At 40.8% G+C, this 16898-nt stretch overlaps 1 protein-coding gene across 2 annotated transcripts; it reads right to left on the bottom strand.

Annotated features, from left to right (window-relative positions):
- Positions 1–1556: 1556 nt before the first annotated feature.
- LOC121640394 (hepatocyte growth factor activator) lies at positions 1557–16644 on the bottom strand. 2 transcript variants are annotated; one of them, XM_041986109.1, is made up of 14 exons: positions 16371–16644; positions 16241–16301; positions 15830–15923; positions 14271–14344; positions 14028–14141; positions 13245–13376; positions 11902–12012; positions 11302–11476; positions 10411–10508; positions 6076–6340; positions 4534–4673; positions 4144–4284; positions 3356–3498; positions 1557–1865 (listed from the first exon to the last, which is right to left on the bottom strand). In XM_041986109.1, the coding sequence occupies exons 1-14, from the start codon at positions 16422–16424 to the stop codon at positions 1692–1694; spliced, it is 1776 nt and encodes a 591-aa protein (XP_041842043.1). In that variant the 5' UTR covers positions 16425–16644; the 3' UTR covers positions 1557–1691. The 2 variants fall into 2 exon arrangements, with proteins under 2 accessions (XP_041842043.1, XP_041842044.1); XM_041986110.1 differs by lacking the exons at positions 10411–10508; positions 11302–11476.
- Positions 16645–16898: the final 254 nt, after the last annotated feature.

The raw sequence follows: 16898 nt of genomic DNA, 5'->3' as shown, positions 1-16898 counted from the left end.
GCATGCAAAGTTGAGAATAGATGGATGCCGTCAGTGGCCAAAATGTTTCAAACAAAAAACATGTTTTTTTATCTACGAGTAAAACCAGTGGCCTCAGGTGCAGTGATAACTGTACTGCAGGTAACTACTTCAAAACTATTTATATGTGCATTCTTCTATGTGCCTGTAAAGGCATTACTTATCCCATATGTGCTCTAGCACCTATCAAACAAACCCGGCACAAGAGTTTTAAAGTTCCATGGTTTCTCACTTTACACACAAAGCTGTTTGTCCATTCAGAGACACTGTAGTAAAAATGGTGACAGAAATATTGCATCTGCCCTGTACTGTATGTGAACACACAGCAAGTAGATACAAATGGCTCATTCTAAGAGAATGAAAACATAACAGTTTTTTCAAGTGATTAGTTACTTTGACTTTGTTATATGTTGCACCTTTAAGTGTTAAAAACATGTCATTTGGTCGAACGGATTTATACTGATAAAGGCATTTCAAGGATAGTCTCCATCATGCAAATGAAAGCAGCTGATGAAAAGCCACTGTTGACCATCAAGCAGGTATTTGATGCTGCTGGTGTCTACTGCCATGGGTATAAAGGGAGGAAAAGCTCATGGTGTGGCCACATCCCCTGACCTCAACAATTAAAAAAATAATATTTTTATTGGTTATTTTGGAGAAATAATAAAAACAACATGTGATTAATAATTTAGAATACAGTGTAGATGGTTACTTAAATTAGCACAAATCCTTTCATACCACCGTATTTTTTAAAAAAAAAGACATTCTCATAAAAAAATACTTGTGTAAAATAGAAAAATGTAAAGTAGAAGAAAAAAAAAAAACTTCTTAGCCTGTTCAACCAGTAACAACTGACTGGCCTTTAAGTGCCTACATGGGCCCAAAAATATCTCTATCAAGCATAAAATAAAACACATGCCTTTGGCTGATTTGCTGATTTGCGATTAATGACAGTCAACGGCTGAATATCAGCTGATAATTTGAATTTTTTTGCAGTTTTAGTTTTTCTAATTGTCATCTGATATGCATTTTCTTGTTTTGTGTTTTCAGCTTTGTTGTTTTATTTCTATACATTTCTTCATTTGACCTTTTTGTCAAATTTTCCTAATTTCATTACGCAGATGCTTCAGTTCAAAGAAACAAAGAAATGAAGAGCACATTTGGGGGAATTTGGGGTTCCTGTTCATGGCCAAGGACATTTTAACATGTAAACTGAATGATTAAACCACCAATTTGCAGACTAAAGGACAACCAAGTGTTTTTTGCTTCAAGGTAGTTCAACCATTTTATGTTCACACAAAGAAAAAAAATTTTTTAAAGTAAAACTTGTTCAATCAATGTGGTATGATATGTTGATATAAAAAAAGAAAAGTACTGCAAATACTGAAAACGTTGTCTGCATAAAGCCATATGGAAAATCTTGGAATGTACTTGGAAAAGGCTAGAAAAGTATTTGAACTGTTCCAAACATCACCTTTACCAGTTAAAAGAGACAACATTTCATTAAGTCATTAAAGGTTTATTCAGTCACAAACCATTTCACAGTTACAAAAAGAGACACTCCAAAAACTGCCATGTCTTACAAAAAAACTAAAATGATAGAAAAGTTAAATATATATTAATATATTGAACAATATCTCATACAGTACAGCTGATGTCCAGGTAATTTGCATTCACAAAACCTTGGGTTTTCGTCTGATCTTTGAATTGATCCAGTCAATATAATTCACCACTTTTGTGTAAACTCCAGGTTTATTTGAGTGGCCGCAACCATCTCCCCAGCTGATGATCCCATACAAGAAGCTGACGTCATCCTTCACACAAGCCAGTGGGCCCCCAGAGTCACCCTAAGAAAGCACACACATAAACATACATGCACATATAAAAGCGGAGACTACAAACACTGAGTCACACACTTGAAACCTAATACATAACTAAAAATTGCTCTCCGCCAGTGAGGTAAACAGTCATCTGTGACATTCAGTTCAAGGGGAAGGAGCTTGAGTGTTTTACACAGAAGGTTGAGTGGGTTGTCTGGCTGCAGATGCCTTTGACTCTTATTCAGTCAGACCCTCACTAACTTCCCTCAGCACATTTCCCAGGGGAATCCCCACTGCCATCTTACGTGCTGCTCTATTACTTTGAATCCTCAAGTCAGCTTTCTGGTATTGACCCCTCCAGAGCCGAGACAGGCTGCTAACAACTAAACAGGCTCCAGGGGTTTGTTTTGCCCAGAATGCATGAAATCATAATTTCTTAATACTCCAGGGAAATAAATGTAAAAGAGTAGAAGCAGGCTGCTCCATCTCCTAGCAGTTCGCACAGCTGAAGCAAATAATGCCAACTAATAAAACTGGTAATCTATAATCAGTTTATAATTAAATAGGACATAATTCTCATTTCTGTGCTAATATATTAAAAATCCTGTTAACTCTTTTTAATATTATTTGATGTATACCTAGATACATGAAGTACAACACGATTCAAGGATGCACTTTTAAATATTTAGCACAATTCGGTCTGATCCAGTTTTAAACATTTGTTTAACATAGATAGTTCTACAATGTAAATTAAAACACAGCTGCTCTACAAGCGTTTCAAAAACTGTCCATCTTCGACTAAATAGTCAATGAAAAAATAGGGAATCACAAGTGTTTTGAGGACTTCAAAGCACGGAAAGTAATGCATTTAATAGTTCTTGTTTGACTTGATTCTTTACTTTGATCAAAGCTCTAATGCATGCACAGTATAAGGTCACAAAGCAGTCACTCTCAACCGCACTGTTAATCATTAGCAAAGATTGAGCAATGGATGCTGTATTTTACCTTTAATCTTGCTAGGTTGTGGCTAAAGTGGTGTTTGAAAAAAGTCGTCAACATTCAAACACTCATGTTTTCATCTCAAATGTTTTTATTGTTAATACTTGTGCTGGTTTAGGGTAGATTATTATACTTGTAAACTGTGTTTGCATTAGTTGTTGGGAAGTGCAGTTTCTTAACTCTGAAATGATGGCTGGCTGCAGGCGAAGGCGCTGCATTTACCATTTTGAGTATCCAGTTGGCGGGCCATCTCACATGCTGTTTAACTAAGGTGCAAACGACATTACAGCAGTAGTGAAGACCCACTATACCATTTTACTCTCTTACTGTGCAAATCTCAGTTTTCACAGTAGTATGTACCGGTAGTCTGACGAATTAAAATCCAAAAATAGGGAACTGCTTTGTTTTTGATAGACACAATATTTACACCCATAAACAAAAGGGCAAGAGGCATTACCAAATATATACTAAGAAATTTAAGTTGTCTCTGCATGTAGGTCAATGAAATACTTTCCTACCTGGCATGCATCCACACAGCCCCTGAGCCCGGCACACACCATGTCACTGGTGACGTGGTTGCCATAAACTTCTGGTTTCTTACAGATGTTGTGAGGAATCAGTCTCACATATCCTTCCTGCAGAGTAGAGTAACCCTGTGCTTCTGTAAAATCAAATAGAAAAAAAGGGGGGTGGGGGGGTTCCCATAACTGACTCAATTTTTTAAAAAGACTTCATAGTGTAATTTAAATTTTCTGCTGTAACTAATGAGCAAAGCCAGAGTGGATGTCTTCTTCTGTCGCAAGTCTTTATGCTAAGCTATGCTAATTAGCATCTGGCTAGTAAACATAGTGCTGATACTGATGTTTACATTTTACTGTTGACATGAGTAAAAAAAAAAATATAAAACTTTTTTTTATTTATAGTGGAAATGAAAGTGACACGCCCTGCTGTGGCAGATTTAATGTATAAAAAAAACTATGTTTCGCATTGGAGCTGCACATCAAATATCGCTGCTGTTGGGCGCAAACCTCCTATGTCCAAAACTGTTATTTTTCAAAAACTGAACAAAACTGTATGGTTTTTGTAATAATGGACATGATGTCATCAAACTTGGTATTGTGTTTTACATCATATATCTTTGGTTAAATATTTGTAAAACAACAGACAGACATAAAGGGTGACCAATAATACTGATTTATGAAGGAAAAAGAAAATCACGAATTTTGGACATAGGAGATTTTTGCTCGACAGCAACGATATGTAAATAACTATTATGTAGAAACGGATTTCAAGCAGCACCACTTACTCTCATTCATACGTCCCCAGCCACTAATAGCACAGCAGTAGCCATCAGGGAACACCGTGTTTTTTTCTGGGAGGCAGATGGGCCTGATAAACGGCGTTTTCCTCACACACCGCCTATCCTGCTTCTTTAGTTTGATCAGAACTGGAAAACAAAGATGCAACAGTATGAAATGAGTAAAAAAATCTATGAAGCAAATGCTAGACTTGGAGACTCCGCTACCTCATGAAACTGCCACACCCAAATGTTTGTGTGTGTGTTCATGTGGGGGAGACACAGCTGCTCGGTGACGCACAGCTGTGCTTACACAGTGTAGTCTTCTGCTCGTTTCTGAACTAGGACAGGTTTTTAGGTTTATGTGAGTCACTTGCATGTGTGTGACAGAATCATTACCGATGTCATGTAGTGTTGGATTAAACACCGAGAAGTGATCTGGAAAGATGTAGCGCTCCACTTCAAATGTTCTGGTGTTGGGTCCGGTGTCATTGAAGTTCTGCTGGCCAAGCACCACGCGAATTTGAGAATTCAGAGGGCTGTAAGAAGATTTTTTTAAAATCATTTCTAATCAGTCATAGGCAAAAGTATAGACTTTCATAATACATTCATAATAAAATCCTGTCTGCCAAAAGTTCAAGTTAAAGGTTACCTCTATAAAAACTGGCTGAATTCTTATGGAAGTTGATCTCCAAGTGGTAAATTTCATAATGTCTCAATCTAAAAAAATACAAAACTTAAAAGTCTTACAGCAGTGTAAGCGAGTGTTATATTTTGAACTTCTTTAATAATTATAATTTGTCACATTTTCTCAATCTCAGAACGTCCACATTGCAACCCAGAACCCAGCTTGATTGCATAATTGACAACAACTTGAATCGTGTTACATAGATCCAGTTCATTTAACTGGTCTGATAAAGATGAGATATGGCATCAAAATCTACAATATGCTGTTTGCTGGAACTACTGCAAACTTTTTTTGTTGTTTTAGAGGGCAAAAATGCACACTTCTCGTGGGCACTTTGTGAGTTGTTTGGTTGTTTGGATAATGCTGACCAGACAGAATGTCCAGCTTTCAGCTCTGGAACTAAGTACCTTATAAAAGGTTAAATACTCTCCAACTCAGCCAGTGTCCAATCTAGACTTTGTTAGCTGCTCTGCCATACAAGCTTAGATGTCTTAAGGAAACACTGTTTCACTATCCATTTACCTTAACATGATCATTCAGTCTTGTTAAGATTATTTAGTCTTGTTTAGATTTTTAGACTTGTTTAGATTAGATCATATTAGAGGCCACCAAAGAGAAGGTGCCAAAAGTTTGTGTTTAAACAAGTTTAACAAGTTTTTTTTGTTGTTGTTACTCCTGCTAAAACAAGCCGGAGTAATCCTTTCTCATTGTTAAGAGTGATTACCGTCAGTGTGATGAGGGTTACAACACACAAAGACCTGGAGTCACACCGTCCACTAACTGCTACGACTTTGTAGGAGTGTGTAATCCACAACAACACAGAGGGATGGTATTAAGATTGTTTCCTACAGGCTATGATGTGCAACCCATTCTGATAAGCATGAGTTTCTCAGATGACTAGAATGAACTTAATATAAATTCTTGTATATTGTGTTCATATGCTAAGAGAGTCTGAGCCTCAGAATGATTTGCATTCTGAGTTGTACCCTACAAGCTACAGCTACAATGGTCAGATACTGTTTGGAGAACATAAAGCTGTCTTTTGAATTAGGAAGAATGTCATTCAAACACTTAAAGGGATTCCCAATGGCATAAACTTTTTGTAATCTTTCCAAGGCTCTAAGAACTGCTGAGAAAATTTCATATGTTACTGAGAAATTACAATATTTTGATTCAAAAAGCCTCAACAACTCAAAACATTGTCTTTTCCATAATATGATTAATACTAATTGCAGTTGAACTGCATTGCGTACTTGGTGAGGAAGCAGTGTGCCGCTGAGATGACCCAGCAAGAAGAGATCAGACTGCCGCCGCAGAAGTCTGACTGTCCAATGTAAAGGCCGGCCATCCATGGATGAGTACCTGGCAGAGCTGTGGTTCCGCCCAGTATCCGAGGCATGGGGAAGGAGACTCTCTTCTTGTGCTTTGTCCCACACACAGGACTTCTGCCTGACTTGGGAGGGGTTGGTGTCGTAATTTTGGGCAGGAAATTGATAGAGATCACTCTTCTAGAAGAAGCTGAAACAATTTTTAAAAGAAAAAAAAGATAATTATCATGAACTTGACTACAGTTATGACATACTACGTCTATCTAAAGGAAACTACAATTTAAAGCTTTACAACACAGCTAAAATTATATATATATATATATAGATATGTGTGTGTGTGTGTGTGTGTGTGTGTGAGTGTGTGTAATCAAGCTTCTCATCTGTCTTATTTAAATTTATCTGATTTTGCTGCTGTTTCTTGCATGAAGCAAAAAAGTAAGGCTACATGGTTAATAATGTTTGGGTCACGGAGCATTCTTATGATGCAAATCATATGCTGAGGAGGGCACAGCACATGGGGAAAGCCTGTGAATTCTCTGTAAATCTCTGGCATCAGAACAGACAACAAACTGAACAAGATCCCACTCACAACACAAGAATGTGGCTCCCCTTGACATGACATGATGATTCAGGGTGAGTAACTCCTTATCCCCCGCATCTCATTTAGCATTTAGTTTTTAAAAAAAAGAGAAGAAGAAGAAAGCCACTGAACCAGTCAACTTAAGTGAAGTCAACTTTAATGAGCAGCTGGGTCGGCAGAGATTAGCCACATCACCGTGCTTGTTTTTATTAAAACTCTAAGGTTAACTGTTTCTTAAATGACAAGTGTAGCTGACTGCCAATTAATCAAGGCTAAGAGAGCTAAGATGCTAATGGACTTTCATCAATTATTACTTTTGACAACACCCAAGTGAAAATGCAATTCCTGATGAGGTGAATCACAAGAGAAGCAATGTAATGGTGCTTAAGTGTATCAGGTGATAAATACTGTCAGGTCGTACATGTCTGTTTTATCAACCAGGCGTATTTAATCATCCAAAGATTAACCACAGCTAACCAACACACACCTTTAAAGATTAAACCTCGTGACAAAACAAATTACAACTGCAGGAATGTCCTTTAGCACTGTGTGATTTCTGATCTTGCTAAAGAATACAGAATACATTATGCAAACAATAAGGGGGGAGGCTTACCCCCCTCTGGACCTACATCTCCTGACCCCTCCCCTCCCCACTCTTCACTACATACACAGGTAGGGCCGTGGGGGGTGTGCTTGTTGCGCTGGGCGGGGCAGGGGGGTCATCATAGTGGCCCCGTTGCTTCGCCGAGCGGCAGCATGCCTCCCAGCTTTTAATTCCACTTAGTCACTGAGCACAAATAACATTTGCAACATACAAACACGTTTTGGGGGGTGGAACATGCAAGGTCAGGTGGGTGGGACTGCTCAGGTGGCCCCACCCCCTCCTCAATGCAGTTACTGCCCCCCAATTTTAACCCTCTTTTTTTAATTGCAAACAGCACATAATATATTCCCTCACTAGTGGGGGAGGGAGGGGGAGGGGGGATGGGGTCTTCAAGCGCCCCTGTCTCCATGGATGGCCCGGGGGCGGGGCGGGCCGGGTGGCCTGTCGCGTTGGCCCGGGGCGTGGGCGGGCTGCCCCGGGGGGTTTGGCTGCTGGCCCTGGGGGGAAGGTGCTGTTTTGGGGGTGGGGAGTGGGGGACTGGGGCGGGGTGGGGGGGGTGGGGGCCTGGTTCGTGTCTCCTCGCCTCCTGGCTGGGGCTGTCCCCCCGCGGCGTGGGGTGGCGGGAGGATGGTGGTGGGGGGATGGTGTTTGTGTGTGTGTGTGTGTGTGGGGGGGAGAGTGGTGTGTGTGTGGGGGGATGGGTGGTGGAGGGATGGTGTGTGTGTGTGGGAGGGTGGGGTGTGTGGAGGTGGATGTGTGGTGTGTGGGAGGGGGGGTGGTGTGGGTGTGGGAGGATGAATGGTGGAGGGATGATGTATGTGGGGGAGGATGGGGTATGTGTGGGAGAATGTATGGTGCAGGGATGGGGAGTGTGTGGGAGGATGGATGGTGGAAGAATGGTGTGTGTGCAGGAGGATGGATGGTGTATGGGAGGGAGGATGGTGTGTGTTTGGGGGAGTGGTGTATGTTTGGGAGAGTGGGTGATGGAGGGGTGGTGTGTGTGTGTGTGGGAGGATGGGGTACGTGAAGGTGGATGTTTGGTGTAGGAGAGGGAGGATGGTGTATGTGTAGGAGAATGATGTATGTGTGGGAGGATGGGTAGTGGAAGGATGGTGTGTGTGTGTGTGTGTGTGGGAGGTGTGAAGGTGGAGGATGGTGTATGTGTGGGAGGATGAGTGGTGGAGGGATGATGTGTGTGTGGGAGGATGGGGTAGGTGTGGGAGAGTGTATGGTGGAAGGATGGTGAGTGTGTGGGAGGATGGATGGTGGAAGGATGGTGTGTGTGTGGAAGGATGGATGGTGGAAGGATGGTGTGTGTGTGTGGGAGGACAGAGTATGTGAGGGTTGGATGGTGTATGTGTGGGAGGATGAATGGAGGAGTGGAAGGAGAGTGTGTGTGTTTGTGTGTGTTGGTCTGGGGGGGGGGGGGGGGGCAGGACTGGTTCTCGGGGTGTGCGGCTGGGCGCTGGGGTGTGGGGCTGGCCTCTGGTGGTGGCCGTCTGGGCGGGCCGGGTCCCCCCGGGTGGCGTGCTGGCCCTTGGCCTGTGGGGGTGGGGGGTGTCCCTGCGCTCCTGGGCCCGGGCCCTCTGCCCCGCCTGTCCCGGGCGGCCGGTGCCCGGGGGGGTCGGGGACTGCTGGCCTCGGCCTGCCGGGGCCGGTGCCCTGTGTCCGCGGGGCGGCTCCTGCTGGGGTCTCCTGCTGCTGCCTTCCTGGGCGGGCGAGTGGTCGTCTCTGTGGACCGGTCGGGATCTGTAGCCTACGGGGGGGCTGGTGGCCTGGGTCTCGGGACCGCTGGCCTGACTCTGGCCTCTGTTCAAGTGAGGTGGCATCTGCATGATCACTCTGCATGGTCACTCCTTCCTGAACGTCTCCACACAGTCTTTGCGTCGCCGTGTGGCCGAGTTCTCCAGCATATCCACACAGGTTTCTCTGCGCGTGTTCTTGAATACAGCAGTTTCACTTATATCTATTATCATATTTTTTTTTCTTTTTTTTTATTATTATTATTATTACTCCTACTCTTATTATTATTACTACTACTATTATTATTATTACTATTATTGTGATTATTATTATTGTTACTATTATCAACTAGTTGTGTAATGACCTACTGGCCAGGATGATCTTAGCTATATATGTTGCAAGTAGTATGGATTACATGGTTTTCTGTATAATGTTTTAAGTCCCCACCCGCACTCCCCACACCCTTTCTGTCCCTCTCTCTCCCCTCCCTCTTCTCTCTACTTTCTTTTCTATCTCTCTCTCTCTCTGTCCCCTCCGGTCGAGTCCAGCATTAAGAGTCTGATTTAATAAAGTTTTTCATGTCATCAAGAGGGACTTTATACATGTAGTATAAATCCCTGCTTGATAGAGTAAAAATGTCCAGCACCAGACAGCAGCCAGACAATCATTCTGTTTGCAACGATGCTGGACAAGACAGGTTAAAAAAAATAAAAAATAAAAAAAATAAAAAAAAAAATAAGGGTGATATAAATCATGACACAACTGGACACAAATGTACAGTCCGTGTGGTCACTGCTGGTCCAATCAAGGACCAGAAGACCCAGACTAACAAAAGAGGCATCAGATACAATTTCTGATAGTTTTGTGTCTTCAGCATAGTATGCTGTATCATTATGCATCTCTTTATAGTCATTTTATGTTAGAATTTGTGAGTATGTGCTAATTTTGTGTCGCTTTTTTGTTCAATTTTGGTCATTCCACATGAGATTTGTGTTATTTTGTGTCCTCCTTAAAGTAATTTTGCATCAAGTTTTGGCTGTTTTATGTTTCAGCTTGATACCTTTATATTACATTTTAATTACTGTCTATTTGTTCATATTTTTTTTATCTTTTGTATTTCCTTATGGTTATTTTGTCAATTTTAATTAGTTTTGTGACACATTTTCAGTAAGTTTTCTGCTATTCTGGCTTCTTTGGATTTTCTTTGGATTTCAAGGTGTAAAATAAAACCAAAGCCCCCTTGATTTCTTGGGCCCCTGACCCTGTGCCTAATAGCCTTGCTTAGTGATAACAACAAATAAAAAAAATCCTTTGTTGTGCCCCTGTTACTCACACAAATGCATCACACAAGAGGGGACGTCACAGTACTCCCAGGAGATGGCGCTGTTATTTACTGTGTAGCACCATGGCTTCTTGTCCCCATCTGGGTTTCTGCACACACACAAACACAGTGGAGAGCATGTGTGAATATGCAACACCACTGTTTTAACATTGCTGTCGCTAAGCAGCTCACATGAGCTCCATCAGTTTTCAGATTAAATAGGTGAATGTTGTTTTTCAACTTCTTATGGGCCACAGACTTGCATTGATGATTTATTTTCCTTTCATTAACATAATGATTTACTCAGTAGGAATTAGGTTTTACTGATGTTAAAGCTGTGATATATAATCATTTCCAGCATTAAACTAAAAATATGTTTAATCAGACTGAGTTTAAAACCTCAAGGTACCATGAGCCTTAATGCATGTTTAAATCCCAATGTTCCCTTGAAATTGGCTTTTCTTTGATGCTTGGGACATTTTGGGGCATTTAGCATTTGCTGTGGGTATGTCATATGGCTGCTGGGTTGTCATAGCAACACAACAGCTAAAGAGAGCAGTATGAAATGGACGTACAGTGAGTGTGTCAGAGATAAGACCTGTTTTCCTTATGTGTTTCTTTAACGCACATAGTCGTTTTATGGCTGCTGGTTGCTTAGTAGATGTTATTTGAAGCCTCATCCCCATGACTGACAGCAATTTGCACATGAAGATAAGCAGCAGACAGCATTTGCTAACTCACGGTAAAAGGCTGGATATTGCTGCTTCAAAATGGAATTTATAGGACAAAAATTGGGGAATCCTGGCCTTACTGATAAGCCAGCTGATACTGTACCACCAGCGTTTTTAATATGTCATTTTGGTTGCAATAACAACTCTTAGCAGGAGGTTTTGGCACACACACCTGCAGTATGCATGCTCCCCGAGTCCCCTGAGGGCAGAAGCTGCCACCGTGCCCACATGGAGCTCATCAAAGAGCAGATCAGAGTTCCATGGCAGACACTGGGCGCCGGACACCGTGGTGCCCACCACTCCTCTGTAACCTGTGCCCCTGCCGATGTAGCACTCTGTCTCTGGCTCTGCATACAAATAAACCACAGCAGCACAAGACAATCTCAACCATCTCATGGGTTTGTAAACAAAATGCATGCAGTCGATGTCTGTATGCTGATGAACATGATTTTTTTTTTTCATGTTGGAATGAGTGAAAGCAAACCTAAAAACTTGTCTGGATTAATTCATAACATTCATAACAGCTGAGAGCAAGAGTATCAGCCAGTGTCTTCACCTGTTTCTATTTATTAAGCTATTATCACACAGAGAAGGAACACATTTCATTCACCTGCCTGATAAATGAATGAAAGAGCCAATCTGGATACATGCAGACTGCAGCCATCAGAATATCTGAATCCATCATTTTCAGCCTGATACAAGCATCATTTGTTTGAAATGATGTTAGGATATTGTGCATAGAGTGCAACAGAACCATGATGATGATACATACCAAGGCTACACCGAGGTCCACTGTAGGCATTTCTGCAGTGACAGACTTCCTCTCCCGTGGATGTGATCAGCCGACATGTGCCATCATTCTGACAAGGGTTTGAGTGGCACACTGGACAGATCAAGACAGAGAATGAGTCAAGTTTGGGACATCGCTGAGGATGGAATGTCACATACAGTGGATATAAAAAGAGTGCACACCCCTGTAGAAATGCCAGGTAAATGTGATGTTTTTAAAAAATGAGAAGACAATTAATAATCTGCAAACTTTGCCTACCTTTAATATGACCTATAACCTGCACAATTCAACTGAAAATCAAACAAATCTGTGGGAACAATATAGAGTGTGCTGCTGCTTGCATAAGTGTGAACATGAGGCACCTTTTGATTTAATAACAGCATTCAGACTTATTGGTAAGATTAAATCGTATAGGAACTAAACAATATAATATTTAAATGATTTCATACAGTCTTTGATTAGCAATCTAGAGGATCTATTTTTCAATGTAGGTTTCGGTTTTTTCAGGAACAACAATGCCGAACCAGACACGTATTACGGAGACACGGTTTTGTAGTAAAAGAGTACAGCTGTTAAACTGACCTGCCTGCATCTGTAGGCTCATCTTAGTCTCAACAGCTAACATCTTAGTAATCTTTGTACTCACGTGCCAAAAAATTGCCAAAATGAATGTTTTTTTGTGTGTGTTACCAGTGTAATATAGGTCAATACCATCATGACAAACAACTGTTTCATTTGATGAAGCATATAAACACCCCCAAAGCCTATCTCCTCTTTATGCCAGGGAACCTGTTGAACACCTGTGAACATCTCCCCGCTGACATAATATATGGACCCATGGGGTGTGTCCTAAAACACCATTCCTGAGTCACAATGAGTCATATAATCTGTCTTTACTTCAATGGCAAGGTTGCTCTTGTAACTGTGGAGCCTTGATCAAAGAAAGGGTAGGGCCTGTCATTCAGATCTTCTGTGTAGAGATTACTTTGGAAAGAGAAAGGAAAGGGAGGAGTCCTGAGACTTGTAGTTTAGTTTAAAATCAAGAAGGGAATAGATGAGCTTGCTCAGATTGTTCTTTTTTTTATTTCATTTTCAGGTTTTGCCAAAAGCTCTTGTATATATTGTTTTCCTTAATGTTTCCGTTAAAAGTTGAGCTCATTGTTGAACCACTACACAATCACTTCTACAGGTTGTCAAAATAAATACTGTTTGAGTCACAGAAATACTCAGAACCACAGTATGTTTCACTCTCATCAGCCCAACAAAAGCCGCCTACAAACAACACAGTTGGAGTACAGCAACAAAAGACAGATGGCATGTCTTACTTGTGTAGTGGACTCTTTCACACTTGATTTCCCCTGAAACACATGTGCACTGTTCCACGTTACGAAGGTGAATTCGTCCCCAAGACTCTCCGTTGTCATAAAAGCGCAGGTGTATGTTTTCATAGCATTTCCCTGTAAGGAAACAGGTTGAAATGTGAGAGGAGATTAAACAGCAAACAGAGCAAATCTTTCATGACTGGGCTGAACATGATGCATCCATAGTGCATGCACGCTTGACTTTGTTTTGTTAAAAGTGAAACCTTTGAACAAGTGACTCAGTTCATTTCTTATTCTTTGATTTCTTTTAAAGTCAAGGCGTGACAGTAGAAGCTGATATAAATCCACATGCACATCATCACATCGCAGAACATCTAACATCAAATCTATATTTAAGGTTTTGTGGATGCAGTTCTCACCAGATTTCCGCTCCATTTGCTAATGGAGACAGCTGAGTTGGCTTTGTTGGTTTAGGTGCAATCATGATTAAAAACGGGTGATTCAGAAGTGGATCAGTAATCAGAATTATTATCGAATAAATAAATGGAGTCAAATTTAATGTAGATTAATTCTGATCCTGCTCACCTGCATTTGTTTTATTAAACATGGATGTGTGTTTATTTGAGATGTTTTTCAGGAAATTTTGTTGACGTAATCGTTGTTATTTGTAGGACTGGTAACTTTATCCCTTGTTCCTAAACCAGCATAATTGATACTGAAAACATACAGTAAAAAACCCACAGATATGTAACTCTTAACTAATTAAATTTAACCAAAGTGACCTACGTTGTTCACACAGTCTCCCAGTGAAGTTCTTCGGGCAGGTGCACTCAAAGGAGTGTATCTGTGGGATGGGTGTGCAGACGCCTCCATTCTGACATGGATTCACCAGGCACGGAGCTGTCAGTATTTGAGCAGTGTGAAGGAAAATTTGGAACATATAAAAACAAATTTAAAAGTAAGAGGGGAAACTAAAGTCATGTAGGCTCTGTACTGGAATGGAATGTGTGGCCAAACAGGTAAACTAACCATTTAGTTGTCTTTTCCCTGGAGCACAAAAGCCCCACTTCCTGTCCCGATCAAAGTTATGTGTCAGAGAACACCTATGACAAGAAAAAAGGAAGGGAATACTTCCACTATGAATTGGGTTTACATAGTTTGGCAACATGACATATACATATATAAAATTTCCACGTTCATGTGGAAATTCAACTTCCTCCTTCAGCCCTTTACTCCAGTTTCTTGTGTTCCTTTTGCTTGATGTTGCTGTAATTCAGGACTACTACATCTATCACTACTGTCATCTTCTGTAGTTCAAAGAGTTTAAATCCATTGTACTAAACTGTTTCAGATGCCTCTTTGATAGACTCCAGCTTCTATGGCTCCAGCATGCACCATGAGGTCATATGATTATGACAACAGTCAGAAATTTTGATCAAATTTTCTATCTCTTTTTCCACATGTGAGGCAATTGCCAGCATTCTTTAAAATTAATGACAGTTGTCAACTCATGGTAAAATTTCATTAGCAAGGTAACCAGCATGGATTTATAGAAAATAATGTCAATACATGTTCCAGCAATGTTATTCAGGTTACCAATGAAATGATGTTTGTCACAGACATTACAGACCCCAGATGTGATCTGACTTTTCCTCTGGTCTTGACATTTTTAAAAAACAACTACTCATTTAAAAGCTTTTGGAACTTTAGTTTAGCTGTAGACTCAGTCTCCTTGTGAAATCAAGGCTGCATTTTTTTTCTTTCTTTTTTGCCCACTAACACCCATGAACTTTGTCAATGATCCACTTACTTCATAACAATAACATACCTCTGCATGACTCACTGACTCTCACACCTAATCTCAAACCCATCTTAACACATTCTAGACACACATGGGGTCATTTTATGTAATTTAAGGTGTAGGTGGACAAGCAATGTTGGGCCATATATAATTGCATACAAGTTGCTTCAACTTGTTGAAATCCACCCTTCCTGTCTCAAACCCAATTAATGATGACTAGAAAGCCCTTCAGCAAGTCTTATGTTGTTTTTTCACAAAAAAAACACAAAACAAAACAAAAAAAAAAGATGTTGCTTGGTTACAATCTGGAGCAATAAAAACAATATCTATTAAAGTTTTATTGCTGCAGCTGTTTATATACCCCCAGGATGACTTGTGGGACGTATATTTGAGCTATTACTACAGTTTCAAAGAAAATCCTTGCATTTATCTTACACAAACTTTACCAGCAGCTGAATAAGATCTTAAATTATGACACAAAGCAAATCAAACACTTCACCAAAAAGCAATTTATTGAAGCCTTTTGGTTCATTACCTAATGAAAATTGAAATGTGATGACACTGTAGCATAAATCCCTCATCACTGCCAGCATCATTGCAGCAAAGTTTTTACTCTTTTGAAGTCATGCCAAAAGCCTGAGAAATAACATAAGTAAGCTGTGTGAGATCTTCTGTGTGCCTTGAAGTCTGACATGATGAACCAGCTTCTTTGTTAGTTGTTGGTAAATAAGCACACTTAGTAGGGACTGCTTGCATATACAGGGCAGCAAGCTTTCTAAGGACTTACCATGGTCTTGAGGTCATCCTGACAATGCAGTGGTGATGAATCCTTCCACCCTGACGAAATGGGAACTTACATTCTTTGCCAGTTATTGTAAAAACTGGGAACAGGGTAAAACATGGTGACTTTAACATGACACAAAAATGCAAAATACAAAACAGTAAAAATAGCAACTGTTTCCAAGGTATTTGCACTTTCCCCCTGTACTTTACTCACACGAAGACGTCTTTCACTTCAAGGCTATGAGCCACATCCCCTCCCCACACTGTCATAATATATATTGCTACAGATTACACTGTTACATGCTTTAGATGCTCCCAACATTTTCAGTCAGTACAGAAGGAAAATCCGATTAAATGTGCATCCTTCTCGCTCGTTTCCATCCTAATTAAACACGGTAATTAAGTCAAAGCTTACCTTTTTGACTCTCCTTTTGCGGCTTAAGGGAGACCACTGCTTCATAACCAGATACTGTTGGCTGAAAGAAAGAAAAGTTGCATCACAGATTTCCTGCTTTTTTTCGCACGCAAAAAAGACTCAAACCTACCGCTATTGCATTGAAAACAGATGACAGAAAGAGCAACGTGAAGTATGCCATCATTAAAGTTTATATCTGTTGATCCTTTATGTCCGGAGAGGCTAATCTCCTCGACAGGCTATCACGTTATATCTGTCAGTTTCAGAGTCCGCTGACTGGTTTTGGTCATAGGAAACGTGGGAAACCCTGCAAGTATTATCCTGTCCCTCAAAATTTCAGGCTGTATTGAGTAAACCCGTTGCGTCATTAGGCTTGTCTCACTCCGAGGCATCCCATATATCCCGGCTGGTGTTCCCTCAGTGCCTTCTCTCAGTACGCCCACGGCTTTATAGTAACTTATCTGCGGAGCGGAGAGACCGAAACTTTCAAGAGATAGAGCAGAGGAGGGGGGCCGCCCAGTCCAGGAAAGTGAGCTGGAAGTTTGTTTTATACACAGGAAATAAATAATATTCTTCTAAGTCACGTTATTATTAACGCGGTCTTGGTCGTGCATATTTATGGCTTGTAAAATTAAGAAGTTCAAATAAATAAACCAGC

This window comes from Melanotaenia boesemani, chromosome 5 (genome assembly GCF_017639745.1).
Source record: "Melanotaenia boesemani isolate fMelBoe1 chromosome 5, fMelBoe1.pri, whole genome shotgun sequence".
NCBI lineage: Eukaryota > Metazoa > Chordata > Actinopteri > Atheriniformes > Melanotaeniidae > Melanotaenia > Melanotaenia boesemani.
This window is presented reverse-complemented; position numbering and strand designations above follow the sequence as displayed.